General features: G+C 42.7%; 1 protein-coding gene across 6 annotated transcripts in view; it reads left to right on the forward strand.

Moving 5' to 3' along the window:
* Positions 1–328: 328 nt before the first annotated feature.
* Positions 329–20,517, forward strand: part of LOC125884024 (nuclear factor 1 B-type-like) — a 71,313-nt gene continuing 51,124 nt past the window's right edge. The window contains exons 1-2 of one of the 6 annotated variants that reach the window (XM_049568727.1): positions 329–674; positions 4,911–5,442. In XM_049568727.1, the coding sequence (XP_049424684.1) occupies positions 657–674; positions 4,911–5,442 (550 nt within the window). In that variant the 5' untranslated portion in view covers positions 329–656. Of the gene's footprint in view, positions 675–1,657; positions 2,212–4,910; positions 5,443–20,517 lie in introns of those variants that run through there. The other 5 variants (XM_049568728.1, XM_049568725.1, XM_049568726.1 and 2 more) reach the window with 5 other exon arrangements.

Here is a 20,517-nt window from a genome sequence, read left to right on the forward strand (position 1 = left end):
CCTCTAAAACCTATAAAAAAAGGCTGTCATGAAGCTAAAGCAATTGGTTTTCTATATACATGGTTTGCATTGGACAGTGGCATGCTTTTATAAAGTGCCATAAAAAATATGTTTGAATAAATGTCTCTATTGATTGCACAAAAACTGGTACAAACTGGTATTGTATTCATGTTTCGCATAAAAATATAAACTAAAAGAGATATTGCTGTTTCCTGTAGATATGAGTTTTATTTTGAAAAGTCAAACCGGAAGTCGTACTGTTCCCATTATATCCGACTTGTTGGTTGCTGCTGAGAGCCGGAGGGCGGCAGTGAGGCAGACAGTGAAAGTGAAGGCGGAGACCAGCCCAGTGCCGACAAACTCAGCCTCTTCTGGATCACGTTCAACTTCACTGAACAACCCCAAAAACCGATCCAAAAAAGTAAGGCTTGAAGAGGAAGGAAGACAAGAAAAAAAAAGAGAAAAAAAACGCGAGGTGCTCCCAACTTCTCTTCACCGCTATCTGCAAAGAATTGTCTTCCGGTGTTGACTTTTTTTTTTTTTTTTTAACGAGCACCGCAAGAGAAAAAGCCTCCAAAGCACAAAGTTGAACGTGAGAAATGTGAAGCTACCGGCTTGTGTGTTTTCAACCAGGCTCCAGGATTCCATATTAATCCATGCAGTACAGTGCAATGGTACGTGAACATGGATTATTATTGCTTTCAAATGTTGTGATGATACCATTTGTGATAGCGTTTTTTTATAACACTGTCCTGTCCTCGCGACGGTAGAGAAATGTGGAGAAGTGGGTTAACTTAACACGGACCACAACACTGGCACGGTCGGGCCAAAATTGTACTGAACTTGGCACGGGCAGCCTATGTTAACATCCCATTCCCCTTAATTTGGCAAATGAACTCTATGTGGACCGGTGACAGCTCTGTACGACACACACACATACACACACACTTTACAGCAACAAAGTAACTTCCAGTGCTTTCAACATTAAAGCCACACTGTAACCACACACACAGCTTAGTCATGACTGTTTATTAAAATATATTCAGGTAAAAATATTCAGCCCACTATTTAAGACCATTTTTAAAAATATTTGTATGCAAAAAAATCCCCTTATAAGCTAATTGTGACGTCAAAAATGTAAGCTAGGTACCTTTATTTAGCATTACAAGCTAATTCTGCTGTCAACAACACATTTTATGAATTAATATATTTAGTTTGGGGTCTTTCAAAGGCAATTTCTAAATATATTTTAGTAATTTTGCCTTATCTTTTATATTAGTATAACTGTTCATGTTATCATGGTATATTTAAGGGACTTTTCCAGAACATTTTAAGGCTAATAAGCTGTCTGTTTCTTTGCCACAATGTGACAGACAAACTAAAAAGTTTGTTTTTCCTGAACCAGACACACTGAAGTGGAGAAAAGAGTGTGTTGTTGACACGGAGCTCGTGGGTAAAGGAGGGGAAATGTCCCCTTTTCCGTTTCTGTGTGACCGAGGCTGTGGTGTCCAAAGTCCCGTGAAGCAACCAAAGCAAAAAAAACATGTGCAGGAGTGAGGGGGCAAATGAATTGTAAGCTGTGTTTTCAGATAGCCTAGGAGGAGAAGAAGGTGCTGGATGGAGGATAGAGGTTGTGTGTTTGGAGGAGGAGGAGGAGGAGGAGGAGGAGTGTGACTGTGTAATTACGTGGGTGAAAAAAAAGAAAAAAGTTGGGTCTGATTTGCTGGGATCGCGCAGGACCGAAGGTGCACCGGTCGATTTCATATCAAGTTTGGTGAAAGCAAGGGGTGAACATCACACACTCGGCTCCCTCTGAAGCTTCCCACAATGCTTTTATGAACGAGATATCACAGCAGCGAGACGCGCACAGAGCCCGTGTAGTACAGAGGAGTACGCAGCACCGGCTCTACGAGTACAATCTGCAAGTGCTTACCGTGCATGTCAACTTTACAACAACAAAAAAATCTGCATAAATACCTGCACCCTTTTTTCTCTCTGCGGAGACGACAATCTTTTTTTTGGATCGCAAAAAAAAAATCCATGGATGTTCTAGGATAATCTCGTTGTTTTACGCGGATAGCTGCTCCACAGTCTTGCATGGTGCACATCGGTCCAGGAATGGCGCGATAAAGTGATCAGAGGAATCAGTCCAAGTACATTCACTTTTTGTGTAGCCGTCTCGTCATGTATTCTCCGATTTGTCTAACTCAGGTATTTGTGTCTTTTTTTATTCACATTTAATTGCTATGATTTGCATATTTGTGATAGGATTGTTAACAGAGGGTGGCCAGGGGATTGAAAGTTGTGTGCATGCGTAAGGATTTCAGCTCTGCTTTGGGAAATACTTTCATAATTCATAACAAGCAATGAAGTTGTGCCTTGTGTGTGAAAATACAGCGATAGAAGTAACCAAAATTTACGCTCTTAATCCAAACTGTACGTGTTTGTGCCACAATTGTGGCGACTTTTACATAAGAGATGTTATATTCCAGCGAAAGCCCTATCGAAAAATCATTCAATAGCCCTGTAGGCACTTAAAAAGTCCTGGAAGTGTCAGTCTCCATGCGCTCTTTGTGTGCGTAAAGTTGTGCGTAAAGATGATTTTTATGATAGCATTCCAAGACTGTCATTTTTTATCGTCCTGTGTAATTGCTGCAGGTATGTTCATTTTCTCTCAGGGTTAATTAGGTTATTTGCGTCCTCCTGTAACCCCCCCCCCCCACACACACATACACACACACACCTCCCATCCTTGCTTGAGCTGTGTTTGTATTTTTTTCCACGTGTATATTTTTATTTAGAGCAAAACCCCTATACTTTAGGGAAGTGAAGTTGGAAGAAGATAAAGCCACTTTCACTGCAGGAAGATCAAACGCGTGATAAGGTTGATTCAGCGGTTGGACAGAGTAGCTGACTGTTTTTGGCTGACTCAGTTTTACTGTTTATATTTTACTTGGCATAAGTAAGTGATTGACTGAGATGTGGTTTAGTTTGTACTTAAGAGGATTGTGCTTTTATGGCCCCAGCTGAAGTGCACTGCACAGGCCCTGGCCAAGTCATTTATCTTTACAGCATTTGGCTTTAGCCTGGTTGACAAAAAAAAAAAAAAAAAAAATTAACAGAATATATAAAGTGTTTTTGAACAGGAAACCAGGAGCAAAAAGGATTTCAGAAACAGTTGCTGCCGAGCACATTTACTAGCATTTACTGCTTACTTTTGTCAGTTTAATTGGCGACATTATAGTGAGAGGATGACATTTAAAGGAGTTCTCAATTTATTTCATTTATTTTTTACCTCTCTAAAAGACTATACACAGATGTAATGTCCATAGTAAATAAAATACATTTCAAAACTCAATCTGCTGAGAATTAAATGTTTATTCACACTGTATAATAAATGAGTATAATTTGACATTACTGTACTGGAGCAGAGTTTTATTGGCCCGAAAGTGCAGACCAGAAATGTGGCTTCTCAGAGGAGCACCAGCGGCAGAGCGCAGATAGGGAGTGGATTTCTGTGGTTTCCTATAGCCTTGCCTGCCTGGCTGCCTACAAAAAGAACAATATGCGGTTTAACTCTTCAAATGCCTGCTCAAAAGGGGCCGCTTATACTTATTAAATTTGACATTTTAATGACCTAAAACACAGATAAGTTAATACTTCCACTTGTCACTCGCAGCTGCTGTAATTTCGGAAGACTCCTAAATCATCCACGCCGTCCTGTACATTCCTTCACCTGCAGAAAACAAGCATTAAGAGATTATTATAATTTGTTTTAGACTTACTGGAGTGTGAGTGATGTAGAAGCCTGTAGGCCAGGGAACTGCTGTAGAGATGTTGGTATTTAGCATTTTTTTTAATTGTAGGGATCAAGAGAAATTCTGTCAAATGATTGAAAAGTTTTCTTTTTTGGCTCATATGTGCTGCAGTTGTTCAATTTTAGAATTAAAATGAATGTGGTTTAAAGTGTACTAATGCAGCATATACAGAAAACTTAGACTGAAAACATTTGAAAAAGTAAATTTAGTTTTAAAAATACTTTTACTAATAATAATCTGAGTCTGTGATCATATTTTAGAAGAATACGTTTCAACAGAACATTTTTAAATTTAAAGAGAGATGGAAATTTTAAGAGTAGGCCATGATTTTAATATCACTGACTCAGGTTTTTGGAATGAAGCTGGGCAAGTGTCATTCCACGTGTTAACCTCAACGCTTTGGCATCTACTTATAAATGAGTCCTAATTCAACCTTTGCAAATACCTCTCACACAATTGCTGTGTTTGATACGCTGCCTTTCTCCTCTGCTTGTGTTTTTAATGCATTTTGAGCGTGTAAGCCCGTATACGAGGCTGTTTGCATGTGCCAGGAGAAAAGGGGAATCTCCTTCCTATTTTGTGACTGCGCCCCACTTGGCCCTCCATCTTATCCTCCATTCTTCGTGAACGTAGGATAAGTTCGCGTTGGAATGCGGATAGTTTGATAAGAGAAATACAACTGTGAGGGGCGCATGCTCCCTGTAGCAGTAGCACAGGAGTCCCGCTCAGAGCATGCTCGGGAAATGAGAGCGGAGAGTGCATTCAGTCACCGGGCTCGGTGCTATTGTAGTGCTGGCAGTTGATATAAACAGTGGAATGTCCTTGTCATACCTGCTGTACGCCTAGATCCATCTAGCATGGTAAAACCGGTGTTGTTATGTGAAGAGAAACTTCTCGCCTCAACACTGTTGTGACTGCCAATGAGATATTATGTGATTGATTATGAGGAATTGTTTGTTTGTGGTCTGACTTCCCTTCTGCCTGAGATTAGTAGCTGACTAAACCCATATTTCCTCTCGATGTTTAATGACATGAGTTTCTGATTACATTCTTGTTCTTCTCTCTCCTCGCTGTGTCCCTTGGATGCTCCAGGATGAATTTCATCCCTTCATCGAGGCACTTCTTCCTCACGTCCGTGCCATCGCCTACACGTGGTTCAACCTCCAGGCCAGAAAACGCAAGTACTTCAAGAAGCACGAGAAGCGGATGTCCAAGGACGAGGAGCGCGCGGTGAAGGACGAGCTTCTGAGCGAGAAGCCCGAGGTTAAGCAGAAATGGGCATCCAGGCTGCTGGCCAAGCTGCGTAAGGACATTCGGCAGGAGTACCGGGAGGACTTTGTCCTCAGCGTGACGGGCAAGAAGCACCCGTGCTGTGTGCTATCCAACCCGGACCAGAAGGGCAAGATCCGCCGGATCGACTGTTTGCGGCAGGCCGACAAAGTTTGGCGTCTGGACCTGGTGATGGTCATCCTCTTCAAAGGCATCCCTCTGGAAAGTACAGACGGCGAACGCCTCGTCAAGTCTCCACATTGCACCAACCCAGCACTTTGTGTCCAGCCACACCACATAACAGTATCGGTCAAGGAGCTGGACTTGTTTCTAGCATACTATGTCCAGGACCAAGGTAGGTTCAAGCTCATACTGTGTGTGTTTGTTTCACTGCGTGTGTGAGCTAACGCGCATGTGTGAATGATGGCTTGGCAAGGTCAGGGGTCACATGTGTTACTTTTTGGCAGTCTCGCTCAGACTGGCTGAAATCACCACGACATTCGCCAGACAAATAAACATGAGCAACTTGATAGCCAGTGCTGTATATGTGTAGCATACTGTACATTTTTATATGGCTCGAGTATGAGTCATAACTAAACAGAATAACGATCTGTAATCAATATTAAATGTAGAACATGTTTTAAATGTGTCTTTGCTCTGCTGTACTCCAGCAGCAGCTCCCACTCATGTTCAATTATTAGTCAGTTTCTATCATGTGGACACACACACACACACACACACATAGGCTTGTAAAATTGCACACACACTCTATACACCTATTCTGTTTATGTGGATATGAAGTAGTGACGAATGTGGAAAGTTGCTGTATAGACTGGTTAAATTAAAATGAATTCATATTTCCAGTACTGAGTTTATGAATCTGTAACACAATATTCTTTTAAAGCCCCTGCTGTTACAGTTGTGGTGTGTATTAACAGCATTTTTTTTTAAACTGTCCTTTCTGTATCAAAAAAACCCTTCCTTCGTCCCCGTAGTCCCTGTTATATAATGTAAAATTATGTAATTTTAAAACTTTTCTGTTTGCAGTCAGAAATCACATTAAAGCAGTTTTGTTTTAAATAAAAATTTAAAAAGGTAATTATCATATTAATAAATGCAGTGCTGCTTTTAAGTCACTTTACAGCTTAGCATCGAACATAAGAGCAAACGTGAGTAGGCCCTTTTAATATTTGCAGTGCATCTCAGTAAATATAAGACACCGTGTCTGTTCTAATTCGTGCGTGTGAACGTGTCTGTGCTGAAATCTGCCTTTTCTAAATTCCCCAAAAGCTGATTTGTTTTCCATGAAAGCCTTTTGCGGACACAGCGATGTGCTTGATATGAACACTGGATCGTGCATTTTAAGTAAGATGTTGGGGGGGATGTGTTGCCAGGTATTGTAATAGGTTTAGACATGCACAGTTTTTTTTTTGAATGGATGTGTTAAAAGCATTTTATTTTTCAGAATTGAATTATTCTTATTTATTTTTTCACACTGATACACAACTCAAAGACTGCAGCACATTTTAAAATATGAAACATTTGCAAAAAGACATAATTTTTTGAGAGTAGCCCCTTCCAAACTGTAATTGGAAGAAACAAATAGTCACTTTTTGCACAGTTAGATCTAATATTTTACAAAATGTTTAAGGAGAAGTGGAGAAAATAATTAAGGACAAATGATGTACAAGTTCAACAGAAAATATTGCTTAGATAGATTTTCTAATCAGTGTTATTTTTATTCTTTTTTGGACACCAGCTCCATAATTTCTAGTTGTTGCAGGATTTAAAACTCTTTAAAAATGAGTGAAAAATAAGGTTTTTAAAGCACATACTTACATTTCAGTCATTCATGTCCCTCACAGTGAACTTCCTCCCTTTATCTGTCGACCCCATAGGAATCCCCCCCCTATAGTATTCCCTGTAGAAATTCCCTTGTATTAAACCTACTGCAGCACCACCACCGAATAACCACCAATACTTTGCTATTGAGGGAGAAATGGTGGTATAGCTAGCTCATTATCATCAAACCCTGAGCGCCATTTTGTGTTTGATAAGTGCCAGGGAAAGCAGAAGGCACAGCACACAGACAATAATGGTTGCCACTGGCACCGGGGTTGGCATCAGACCCTCTTTTGTGTCTTTTGTAGGATGCCACCGCTTCTCTAGTTTGCATCTGCTGCATTTTTAACTGTTCGGTACCAAGTTGAGAACGGCTCTTTAGTGCTGTTTTCATATGTTTAAATGATAAAGTAGTGCCTGCAATGTACATTATAGATGGTATTTCATCAGCTTTTATTTCAGGAAAATGTGTCCACTACCGAGGGAAAGCAAAATTATTGGCAAGAAGCTTCATTTGAGTGTTTGAAATAAGCGGTGAACATAATGTTCTCTTTCGCCGGAGAATAAATTGACGTTGATTCAGCATTGCACTGCGGATCAGAGCGGTTATTTACCGTTGTCCTCAAAATTTCTGAAGGTTGAAACTTTGGCAAATACAAAATAGCATTCTTTTAGCGGGATCACAGAGACGGCCATGCTTTTTTTTTTTTTTTTTTTTCCCTTTTTCGTTTTTGCAAGCGAAAGCGCCTTTTCCCTTTTCTTCAAGTTACCAAGCAGTGCCCATCTCCAGACAATGCAGCCATATTGTGGTAGCGTGTGGTGCGGCGCCATTTTGTTTTGCACTGTGCCAGGGAGGCAGGCAAATCACCAGTAATGGTTGTTAGAGGTTTGGAGGTTGGCATCAAACCCTCTTTGTCTGCTTGCAGCATGCCTTTGATTCGTTGGTTGGCATCCGCAATGCAGTGGGCATGTTGGAAAGTTTTTTGACAGTGGCAGAATGGAAGCCGCTCGCCTTTGTTCTGCTGCAACTGCACGAAACAAACAAACATACAATCAAACACAAAGAAACTAGCAAACGGCTGTGTCTGAAACAGAATCTGGTATTTGTGCGAACTGCTAGAGGAAAAAAAAACGGGTCCGGACTGTGCTTTTAATATTGTTCTCCCTGTCTTGCTACCTGGCAGCGGCTTGCTTCTGCTGTGTTGTGTGATTGGATAACAAAAAAAATATGCTGCCGTATTTCCACAACAGTGTTTTTTCCAGTTATTTTTTATTTGTGGCAAAAATCAATAAGCTCAGAGTGTATTTGTTTTTGATTCTGGTGGGTTGCTGCCTGAGAAAGGTCGACGGGTTGGCAGCGAGTGTGCTGGGTGAATTTAGAGAGGGCACTCAGCCCCCTTGTTCTGGGGCACAGACGCGTTTAGCCAGGCAGGGCTGTAGCACCCATGTGCATGCCCAGATGAATGCCCGCTGGGAAGTAGGCTGGGGGGCTGGGAGTGGGGGTTGTGGCATCCATTGTGCCAACTGGCAGGCCGTGTTCAATACAGGGCCCTGGCTTCTCACACACACACTCTCACACACACACACACACACACACACACACACACACACACACACATACATGGCTGTTGTACTCCAATGCACTGTTTTATCGTTATCTGATAAAACAAGTGCCTTTTTTTTTCCTTCTTTGAATCATCGCCTCTCCCCACCTGGATTCATATTTTGCATATCCAGTTTGACAGCTTGATGGAATAGTTGTAACAAGGCATGCAGATAATGGTCATGTTAGGACACGTTAGGATACTGTAGGCCTCGTTTGTATTTGGCTTTGTTAAGCTGCGCATCACTATTTCCGCAACAAATACAGGAATGTAGTTAAAATAGCCTCTGAAGGCTCTCAGCTCTGCATTTTTAAATGTCTTTTCGTAGTACACATGTCTGCAATTACTTAAATATGGAAATAAAATGATTTGAAAAATATGTGATAAAGATAAACAAGCAAACCAATTCAAGAATTTGGAGGAATCTTGGAAAATCTTGTAGAAATGATGTCTGAATTAATTATAAATGAATTCAGCAAGCTGTACTCAAGCAGAATAAAGTAGGTATGATAGTCGATATTAGAAATCACTGCGAGGAGTATTTTAAAAGTTGTCATTGCCCTCTAACCAGACAGAAGAGGATTTGCTGAGGTAGTCCAATGGGAGACTAAAGAAGTCAAGGTCAAGCAGTTTTCCCATTACTCTGGTGCTGAAAGTTAACACGGCCATAAAACATCATTACCTTGACTCACCCCCCACACACGCAGTAACGTAACTTTTTTTTTCACACGGTCATGATAGTTTGTGGAAATGGATGGATTACCTCTGAATATATGCTGCCATGTTAATGGAGACCTTGTTTTACGAGCGGCAGACTTAACCTCTGCCCCCGGGGTCATGACCTTTTCAAAGAGATGTGGCAGGGTGTCCTCTGAAGTTTAATTGAGCAAAACAGATCAGTGAAAATGCGCTGTTGCGGGCCCAGGGCACGTGGAGGAGGAAGACTTTTTGCCCAGGGGGGGTTGGTGGTGGTCAGGGGAGGAGGCGAGGGGAGCTGCTCCCTAAGCCCCCCTTGTTGACCTCCTCAATCGGGGTCAAACCGCGGCGGTCGCGAGATCACCGGTGGCCTCTTGGCAACTGTTTGTCTCCACTCCCCCGCCACTGCTTCTGGTCTGGCTGGTGGTCCCTTGGTTCACTGGCCTAAGCGAGGGGGAGTAGGTACCACTGACTCCCCACACCTCCTCACCCCCTCTCCCCAATCCCTCAGGCTGGTAGTCTGGCTGTTCCCCATCTCCAAGACTGGCCATTGCCTCTCCAGCACACTGCATGGGGTAGCTGCTTGCATCTTGTTTTCCGCCCGGCTGCCTCAGAGGCTTTGGTCAGGCGGCCAGTGCGGAGGCCTGACCTTCTGGGTCACAGTGGAGGTCTGTGACTAAGCACAACATCCATCCCTCCCTCCCCTCATCCCCTTATCCTCCTCTGCCATCAGGAATCACCCCTGCGGCACACTGCCCGGCCAAATGACTCTCTCACTCCTTCTCTGTCCCAGTCTCTTTTCTTTTCTCACTCCCTGGCTCTCCCTCAAGCCCAAGACTCCGACCATGACAGCTGTCCCAGGCCCAGGCTCTTGGCCAGAGAGAGGGTGGCTGGGTTCCTGCCAGAAGTGTGAAACAAAAGTTGTTGTAAGCAGACAGCGTTAAGGACACTACTGTTTGTCTTCCTTTCTTTGGGTAAAGTCAGGTTATTCAGCTGTGTTTAATTTTAAGTTTTCCTGGTGAAATGAAACTGGAAGAAGTCTCAGGACTGGTTCTTTTGGAAGTTGAGTGGAATTTTATTCTGGGACATGAATTTTAACAGCGAACATTCAGAACAAAATCAGCAAGACCGTAAAATACAACTCCTGGGAAAAACCTTAACCGATGACTCCAGAGCCATATAGAAAAACTCTTCAGATTGAACTGCACAACCCTGTGCTCAGCTTCCATTCTGGCTTCCTTATTAGTATGCAATAGAGCCTGCGGTGTCTGGCTACCTCTCTGTCAGAGCCATAACCTATCGAACACATTCTCTCAATCTAATCCACTTAGAACTCCCTCCCAGCTTCACCGCTTGCCTTATTGATTTCCGCTTCCCACTAAATGTCCTCCCGATCCTTTTTCTCTTAACCCGGGAGCTATTTATGTTTTGCAGTCTTTCTTTCTTTCTTGCTTCTTTCTTCCTTTCTTTCCCTCTCGCTCACTTTCTTTCTCTCTTAATGGCTTCACTCCCTCGCCCGGATCTTTGGTCGTTTGTGATCCCCATCTGACTCCCCTCTGCCTCTTTCCCCCTCCTGCTCTTTCTCAAACACGAACCTGGGTGCAGTGCAGCCAGGTTGCCTGGCTCAGTATGAAGCTTGTGTTATTAGCAGCGGGGTTTTGCTCGAGCAAATACCTCAAGGCTTAAACAGGCCGTGTTACCTCCTTGGCCCTCTTTTGTGTGCCATGTGTACATAAATCTCCATGGAAACAAGGCAACTCGGAGCAGAGGCCACTGAGAAATGTGGATGCCTTCTTTCTCAACTAAATTTACAACTCCCCTCCTTTGCTGTGCTACAGTGTGTTTAATTTGCTTGTGTCACAGTTTGCGCTGTTGCATCTGTCAAAAAAAATGGGACAAGGCCTTTCTTTGGCATTCTAAGGCACGGGCATTGTGCTGAAAAGGCTTTTCTTGTGTATTTCAGCAGGAGACTTAATTTCGTGTTTGTGGCTGCACTTGGTTAAGGACTGCAGTTTGTGTCATTAGTCTATGGTTAAGATCTCAGCTTCTCCACACTTTCCCAGGCTTTCGGGGAGGACCCCAAATGCATTTCAAATCCCCCCGAGGCCACTTGACTGGAGGACCGGCACCTCCCACTCCTCCCGGATAGATTCCCCACCCCCACCCTGTCTGCCGGTCCTCCCAAATGAAGACAAATGGGTACATTCACCCCCTATCCCAGGCACTACACTGTACCTCACTGTCCTGTCTTACAAAGCAGGCCCTCCCTGTTGCCTGAGTTTCTCCATCCAGTCGCTCTCTTTTTTACCATCGCACTAGCAAAAACTTGGTGTTGTCCCATCTGCTGAAGTGGGCATGCTAGACAGCAGAGTCTGTAGTGGAAAGATGGCTGAGAAGGCTCAGAGAGGAGGATTCCTGTGAAGATGTTTTTTGACCTCCCGTTTTTTGAAGTCAACCAGGAGAAAAGAACCCTCGAGTGCCAGACTGAGACTTTCATGCAAAAGCCAGTCCCCTTCACCCAGGAAGGAGCCTTGTGAACAACCAATGAAGGGAAGAAAAAAATGGGAAGGGGTAGTAGGTGGGGTGTGATGGGGAACTTTGGGCAGGGACAGACAATCAGAGTGGTTGCCCAGGAGACACTAACTTCTCTGTGCAGCTCCCCCCACCCTGCTTTGCCCCATCAAAGTCTTTTCAGTCCAGACAGGGCCGATCAGCGGCCCAGAGTGATGGTTGTCTCTTCTTTTGTCTGGCGGTACAGTACGGCCCATCACTGTGACGGCTCGACAAGACCTGAGCGGGACAGAAAAAGAAAGGCCCGCCATAGCAGTGCTGGGCAAAATGTACTTTTGGGTGGGCGTGTTGCTGTTTGGGGTGGTGGGGCGAATCCCCCAGAGGATTTCTTTCTAATGTCAGTGCAGCGGGTCAAAGAGGGGATATGGTGTCTGGGGCTTGGGAATGGCCTGCTTGGGACGGATTCATCAGCGCCCCATTGAGTTGTCAAAGTGAGCCAAAAGAGCTTCCACTCCTCCCTCACATATGTCAGGTTCACTTCTCAAAAAAGCTCCCAATTTTAGAAACTAACTCTTGATCAACAGAAGAGCCATATAGTTAATGTAATAAACAATACAACCCCCAGTATGGTTGTTTGTTTTTATCGACCCATACAGTAAGAAAAGTTATAGAACAGGCGGAGAAGGCAAGGAGAGTGGGAAAATAAGTCATTTACATTTTTAGCACTTACATAAACATGCAGTCTTTTATGACAGGCAGCATGTTTGAGCAGTGGGGCTGTATGTGATTAAAGCGAGCCATATAGAGGGATGACAGGAGGAGAGGAAATATGGACACCTTGTTGGCAGGAACAACATGAAAATCTCATATCTCAGGATCACCTAACCAGCAGGTGTTACAGATTTTCTACAGAGTTACTTCCTCCATTGTGACAGACAGAGCTGGTTTACATAGTGCCTCTTTACATCAAGTCATTAAAACAACAAACAGTGAATGAAAGGGAAAGAAATGCACCTTTCCCCCATGTTTCTTTAGAGATTTCCACATAAATATGTGAGCAACTTATGTTGTGTTTCACTTGCACTGGGAATTTGGCAATTTGGCAAGTTTCCGGTCGGAAAATTTCAACAATAATACAAAGTGAAGTTGGATTTCTAACTCGGAAAGTTGGAGGAACCTCGCTAACCCTCACATCAGTTATGTCACACTCTGTCTTCTTAAATCAGACATACACACAGTACTGTCCAAAGTCTATCTATAGACTTGTTGCTACGGTAATTGTATGTGCAAAAATACCTTGTAATTAGTTGTTAGTAACTAGTATTGCTAACAGTGGCTAACCTTTGATTGCTGCTGCTGGTTATAGAGTGCTGCAGGGATGATTTTGTAGGCATGGAAGTTATCACCCTGGTTTTCTCCACAATAAGCCAGTGGGGTTTTCCCATTGGGTTTCAGATTATCGCAGAAAAGTTTATGATATTTACACCTTTTGTTCAGCCAAGTAATCTTTACAAATGAACACCACTTCTGTGATTTTTGAAGCATAAATGCAATCGCCAGAAATTAAAATCTAACATTAGGCTATAAAAGAATCACACCACGGTGGCTTGACTTCAACATCATCACCACAACAAGGCTGTTAAGCTGTGTTCGCCATGATGACGCTCTGTAGTCTAATATTGCCACTTATTAGCAGCTGTGTTTTTTAAGACACGTAAAGCCTACAGTATTTACGAGTGGGGTATTTACTTATTTATGTTGTAGAACAAAGTCTTTTAAGCTTGTATTAAGGAAGTATTTCACTGCTAGAAATAGGGTCTTTTCATAAAACTGGGCTGTCAATGCAGTAGAAAGACACAAATACTTTTGAAATTAGTGCTACGTGACCAGAGAAAACAGAAAAAAGGCATTTGCTTTTGCGGCATTTGCTTTTGCTCAAGAGGTAGAAAACCTACAACTACCAAAATGCATTGCAACCAGACCAAGAAATGACCAAGAAAACTTGTCTGTTTGACACAAAGGCAGCCAGCTGACAACAGTCGATCTTGTATTGCAATTAATTGTTAAGCTAAAATGTGAAATAGGCAATCTTGGTGTATATTTGATCAGCGCTGCCTAGTTTTACCGTTTGATCTCAGTTTTATTGGCCTGTGCAGGAAACAGTGTGAACTTCCTGTTCATAACTCTTGCTATTACAGCTAAACAGGGCACTAAAATATGTTTCTGAAAAAAATATATTATTAAATATACTGTTATTATATTATTAAATCGGCAATACAGTAACATAATCTCGATTTATATATGTTCAGCACTCCCTAGTTTTACTATTTAATCGGATTTCGATCCAAGTTTGAGAGATTGAGAGAGAGTGAGATTTAGGTGCGGGTCTGTCTCTCAACCTGCTTCTATACTCTTTGTGTCTGCGGTGGCTGGCATTACGAAAATGCCGAAGTACAGCCTGAGGGAGGGATATCCAGGCACTGGTTAGATGGAGGGAAGTTTACCACAGTTCATTTACTCACACTAGCCGCACTGTTTTGATACAAAGCTGGTTGAAAATCAACAAAGTATCCCTATGACCAGGGATGTTATCTCAGGCACCTAACCCAAAACCCATTCAAAAAACCCACTGACTTTGAGATGAGGGAACCAGGACTGCTAAAATGCTAACTCATGTCCAGGTTTTAGGATTCATTTCTTCAGCACTCTGGTATTCTGACTTGTTGTACAGAAGCGTGGTCAAATGAAATCACCTAAAACTTAAATCTTAAACACTGAGTCTAAGGGTTTAGTAATAATGAAATTGCCACTGTGCAACTATTTGTGTTAGGAAAAAGCTAGTCCAGTGCTGTCTGGACCCTGTGATTAAAGCCCGCTGCAGCACTAACAAGATGGTTAATGAAGCCCGTTATTTTTACTAGGGAACAACAGGGCTTGTTACCATGGAGCCTTCTAAAAGCTTATATGATCTGACTCCAAAATTGTCTCGCTCTCTCCACTGGAACAAGGCTCCAGCTGGTAGTTTCTGCATGGACTTTCAGAAAAGCCTTCCAAAATTTTATATGCAGACACAAAAAACGCACACATGGTTACACATGTTCACACTCACATGCCCGTATACATGCAGAAAACTATGAACATATTATTGCTCACCTGCACTTCAGCTCGAAAGACTGCATTTAGATTCAATGGACCGCAACTCCTCAATAACAGCAGTGCTCCAGCATCTGCCGGCTGAAACTGAAAGTGAGGGTGCTTTAAAAGCTTGTTCCGAATTTACTAAGTCAAGATTGTAATTAGGCCTCCAACATGTGTGCAGACCTACAACCCACAATTACACTGTGGATTCTTACCAAAAAATAACTCTACTCCACCATCCCACTCTCAGACCTCACTGTGTAGCCTGCATTAGCAAGGAAATTTGGCTAACAAGAGGTCACCAGGCTCTAACAGACACTAGCCCTCATGTTATCTCTGTTGCCTGTCTAATAAAACACAGACCTGCCTAATTTGAGGGCCGTGATGTAATCGCTGATTGTTTTCACAGAATTGTTTGCAACCTGCGGTCTGGGATTCCTAGTGGCTTAACATAGCTTTTTGAGCAGTTATGATAATGACCCTAGTTGACCTACAGATGGCTAAATGAGTAATGCTCTAACTCATCAACTCTTATGGGATCCCAGCTGAGTCTGCTCGGTGTTTCCCAGGAACATCTTCATCTGCTTATGCAGGTCTGTTTCACAAACTATTAGACGCACACCAGACATTTTTCTCCCCTTTTTCTGTAGAACCTCTGGCTGTAACTTGGGTTGCCATGTGTGTCTTGTTAAGGGCAGTTATGACAAATGGCAGCAGCTGTACAAACTAATCTCTCTGTAGCTTTCACACATGGCGCCCAATTAACAATGGACCACTGTGGGGCCCTAATCCACGGTGCAGCCATCCTCTGGTCCCGCTTGCCGAGCCAACTGCCCCAGGAGACTCTTCTCCTCTGCACTCCTGTTAGCCAGCCTGTAACTCCATTCAGATGGGAGCCGGTGAACAACCGCAAGGCATGCTTGGGTTGGAGACATGGTAGCCATCTTGTTTGTTTCCATGTTGGGAATGCATGGTTCCTGACGCTAAATAGCCTGGGTTTTATTTGACACTTTGGTGTTCTCTGGGATTGGGTTGCAGCCCTCGGAGGGTTTGGACTCGGATGCTCACATGCACATATGAACTCACGTGTATTAAAACACATGCACGCAGCTGCACTTGATAGATTTAGCAAAGTGCTTACTGAACTGGTGGGTGGGAGTAATGTGTGTGTATGTGTGTGTGATATAGCTTTCCTGTCAGTGGGCATATTTCCAGTAGTTGTATGATGATAAACTGCTGTTTCTTTGGGCCTCAGATAGCTGAATGCACTGTGTAATGCACTTAAAGTGTGTGGGGGGGTGCTTTACACAGTGCATTCACTACCTCCGCAGTCTTATAGGATAATATACTACGAAGGCGGGGGGATGTTAGCCCACACTTACTTAATGGTTCTTTTTAACTTTGGATTTTTCCCAACACTGCTACTCGCATACACAAATATTCATCCACTTTCCCAAAAAAAGTTTCGATGTGTGAAGTCGTTCTCCTCATCCAAGAACATGTCAGCAGTGCTTTACATGGCCTCGCTAAAGCATCTTCATTTCAGTTTTAGATTACGAATAATAATTCCAAAACTGAAATACTGTAATTTTCAGGACAAATTCACTTGGATGCAAACCAGTGTGAATTGTTGTTTCCACATTTCCCTCCCTCCACTGCAAAAACAAAGCCACAAACAGGAGTTTGAGACTCAAAAGAAGGGTGTTGAAGGGTCGACGGCCATCAGGAAAACGATGCAGGCCCCTGCCAAATCTATGACATGAATGAAACAAATGGATGAAGGAAAATGAAAATGGTTGGGGTGTGATCTCTGGCAGGCAGCGCGAAACCAGTGCCAACTGTTATGAATGGGAAACCGCTGCTGAGCTAATGAAAAAAAAAAAGAAGAAGAAGAAAGAACTCACTTTTTTTCATCCGCCATCCAAGAATAATTAACCGCGCGCAGGCCTTCTGGTGAGGGTGGAGAAAGCCACAAGACACTTGACTAACATCTTACCGCAGAGGACAGTGAAACACAGAGAGGGGGGGTGGATAGAGGCAAAAAGGAGTTTTGTTGGGGGGCAAAGTAAAGTTCTTTGTTACTGTTAGCCATGAAAAGAAAGCAGGTGAAACCAAAAGTGGAGTGAAAGCACAAAACTGTCAAGAGGCGCTTCTTAAAACGCTCTGTTAAAAAAAGGTAGCAAAAAATGTACGTTTATTCTTTGATTACAATTAACATGAAACATCAAAACTTTCACAAATGCTCATGATAATTGTTGGCATTCCCGACCATTTCTCTCTCAAACTAACCTATATATGCTCACACACACACACAGTCACACACATTGAACTCTTAACTTAATCCCTGCTCGGGGTGTTTGGTGACGGGGCTTAAGGAATCTGCAGGGATCATGTACTGTACTGTACTATAGCGCTGATGAGATTAGCTGATGAATCCTCCAGTTGATCGACAAGAAAGTACAGTTTAGTTTCAGTAGCCGATAAATTGTCAAGAGTTTTCCAAATGTTTATAGATAGATATCTATTTATCACAATATTTTTAACCAAGTACCTTTGTATTGATATTGCAATGATAGTTTAGGGGTGACTATTGGTGGTGATGATGATTTTTAATCATCACTAATGTGAATATAATGACTAAGTATGTAAAGGCAAATAATAGAACGGTCAGGCAAGTTCAGGAAATTACATCACTCTACTGTAATGCAGCCCTTAAAACCAGGAAAAGACAACACTTAAATAACACGTTATCCAAAAGCTAAGATGGTATCTAGTCTCCTATCATGATATTGAAATAATATCACTATATTGTTTAGCTCTGTTTGGGTTTTTGCCTTTTTTGGGGTCAAAACAAGCAATTTTAAGTCATCCTCATGGGCTCTGGGAATTTACAGTGGACATTTTTTTCCTTTTTTTATTTTGTGGACTAAAAAAATCCCACAATAAGTCAAAAATAATCAATCCATAATGAAAATAATAATTTGTTCCAGCCCTGCTGTACCATAATGTTCTGTACTGTGTGTATCTCTTACAGCCCTCTCTGTGAGATGACATGATGGAAAGAGCAGAATGGGGGCCAGATGTACGTTTATATATAGGACCTGACAAGGGTACAGAGCAGGACACCAGGCAGAGGCGTTGCATATCACATGCACCCTATCACGTACACCACATGTACTGTATGTAAAGTGAAGAACAACTGTTAATGATGCATGAAGGCCTGCTTCATGATACCAGAGGGTTTAATGCTGAAAGAAGGGTAAAGAGGCTAATTACAGGAGTTAGAGGGTATAATTAAATAAGACAGAGAATTAAGTCTAAATTGTTAGTGTTGTAAGTTTTTTCAGTGAATGCAGGGTTAAACTTGGGGTTAGCTGCGTTGGTTTTGTCGCTGAGGGGCCCGCAGACTTTATTTTAATCCATTATCAACTCTCCCTGTAGCCAAGGACAACAACAATGTTTTTGTTTTACCGTTAAACCTTTTTTTAATCAGCATCTTGTATGCCACGAACATCACCCAGGGCTGACAAAGCGCACACTGTTTGGAGGCAAAACGCTCAAAACAAAAAGTGGTTTCCCTATTATGGCAATCAAAGCAACGTTATCAGCGATCAACATATTCTCACCCAGAGACAGAGAGGAGAAGAATGCCCCATTGACTGATACTGCCTGCTAGGCCGGTCGCGCTGATCTCCTGAAGAAAAGACTAGTGTCGCTGGTGGACCCCTCCACTACTCCCCCCAACTGCCTCCCCACTCTTTGCCTTCTTCCCTCTATATATGTCTCAATACTTGGGGGATCTTAGAAGGGGGGAGCTGAAGAGGGCTGTGTGTGTGTGTGTGTGTGTGTGTGTGTGTGTGTATTGTCGAGGTGCTGCTGGGCGACTCTATCCCATGCTGGTGGTGTAGGGGGGAGGAGTGGAGTGGGGGGTGGGGGGGGGGGGGCTGAAAAGACGGAGCCGTCACCTGCCAGACTGCTGGAATGTTAATGCCGTGGCTCTGATAATTGGATTTTGTACACACCGTCTGTGAGGAACGTCCAGCAACTTTCCCCCTCTTATTGTTCGACCCAGCCCCGGACCCTCAATAGGGCTCGGCTATGTTTATACAAGCACTCACGTCTCAATAAAGACTGTTTACAATGTGTGTGTGCGTGTGTGAGTGTGTGTGGTGTCGGACTCCTGAATCACGGCGCAATTGTGTGTGACAGGGAGACCGAAATGAAAGCAAGAAGAGTGTCAGATTATCAAGATTTGGCAAATATTGAAGATATTAAGAGATTTGTCAGGTCTTAGAATAGGATTTTCCCAGTTTTTAGGAGTGTTACGGTAAGATTTTGTACATACTTGGATTAAAGTTTCACAATGGGACATTCAAAACCTCATAGATGAGGGGTTTTTTTGCCAACTATTCAGCCCACTGCACTAACGCCGAGCCTACATGTTCTGAACTTCATGCAGAGTCAAAGGTAGGCACACCCACTCTGAGGTCGAAGGTGAAGAGGAAGTGCTCCCTATTGGCGGGATATGTCCGAGGCGTACATGATCTGGGATCATTAGGGAAGTTATGGCTCTTGTTTGCATCGGGGGGGAGCCTGGAAACGGGCCGGGAGCTGTGACGCACTGATTTCCCTCTCCCTGGCCTCCCATGCTATTTCCACCCAGGCTGTAGCGGCTTGAGCTGGTTAAATGTCTCGGCTGCACTGACCTAAATTCCTCATATTCACCTCAGAAGACCTTTGCCTTAGCCAAGCAACTGTTTTTTTCCATCCTTATAGCCTCCCTATGCTATGAGCATACACTTTGTTTGTGTATAAAAGTTCCTTCCTGTACATAAGGAAGCTACGTTTGAAACAAGTCCTCCTATTCCCAGCTGTAATGCCTCTGAGCAGAAGAGCTAGAAACAATGACAGAGGTTTTTCTTTTGGCAGAGAGACTTGTTGTGGTTAGATAAACAGCCTCTAATTGCATTTAATCTGTGTTAAAGTAAGGTATTTGGAACAATTACTTTGGTATGTTTACCAAACAGCTGGTGTGTGGATCTTTTTTTTCTTCCTCCACCTCTCTCTGAGATGTAATGGATTTGGTTCACCTCGCTGGTTAGTGGGAAAATAAGATAGGCGCTACATTAACTTATGCATGGGTTTGTATTCAGGCTTCAATTGGTAAAGAAATAACAGCGTAAAAAATCTATTAAGTTTGGGTAAGATTTCATTAAAGTTAAATGGCTTTGGTTAACGTGCCAGATTTCCATTTTGTATCACCGCAACATTGCGCCACTTTTTTTAGAAACAAACACAATCTAAAAGCATAGGTCATTACCTCCAATATAATATTAATTAACGGCATTATTCTTACATAGCAACATGTTCAATTAAACTGTAATCATCTGCGTTTACTGAGAATACTTAAAATGTGCAAAGAAGCGGAATTAAGGGTATTTTAATTTGCTGCTTTTTTTAGGATGCTAAAAACAATCTTTAAAAAATCTTGCACGCATGAGTAAAAAAATCTGCAATTTAATAATAGAATTTCTTCTTAAACTGTATTTGTACAGGGCAGATTAACAGAAAGCATAACTCAGTTACAGGCAGGAGCTCTGCATATTTATCCACTGTCTTGCTCTTTTCCCTTTAACCTG

Source organism: Epinephelus fuscoguttatus, linkage group LG23 (genome assembly GCF_011397635.1).
Source record: "Epinephelus fuscoguttatus linkage group LG23, E.fuscoguttatus.final_Chr_v1".
Taxonomy (NCBI): Eukaryota; Metazoa; Chordata; class Actinopteri; order Perciformes; family Serranidae; genus Epinephelus; species Epinephelus fuscoguttatus.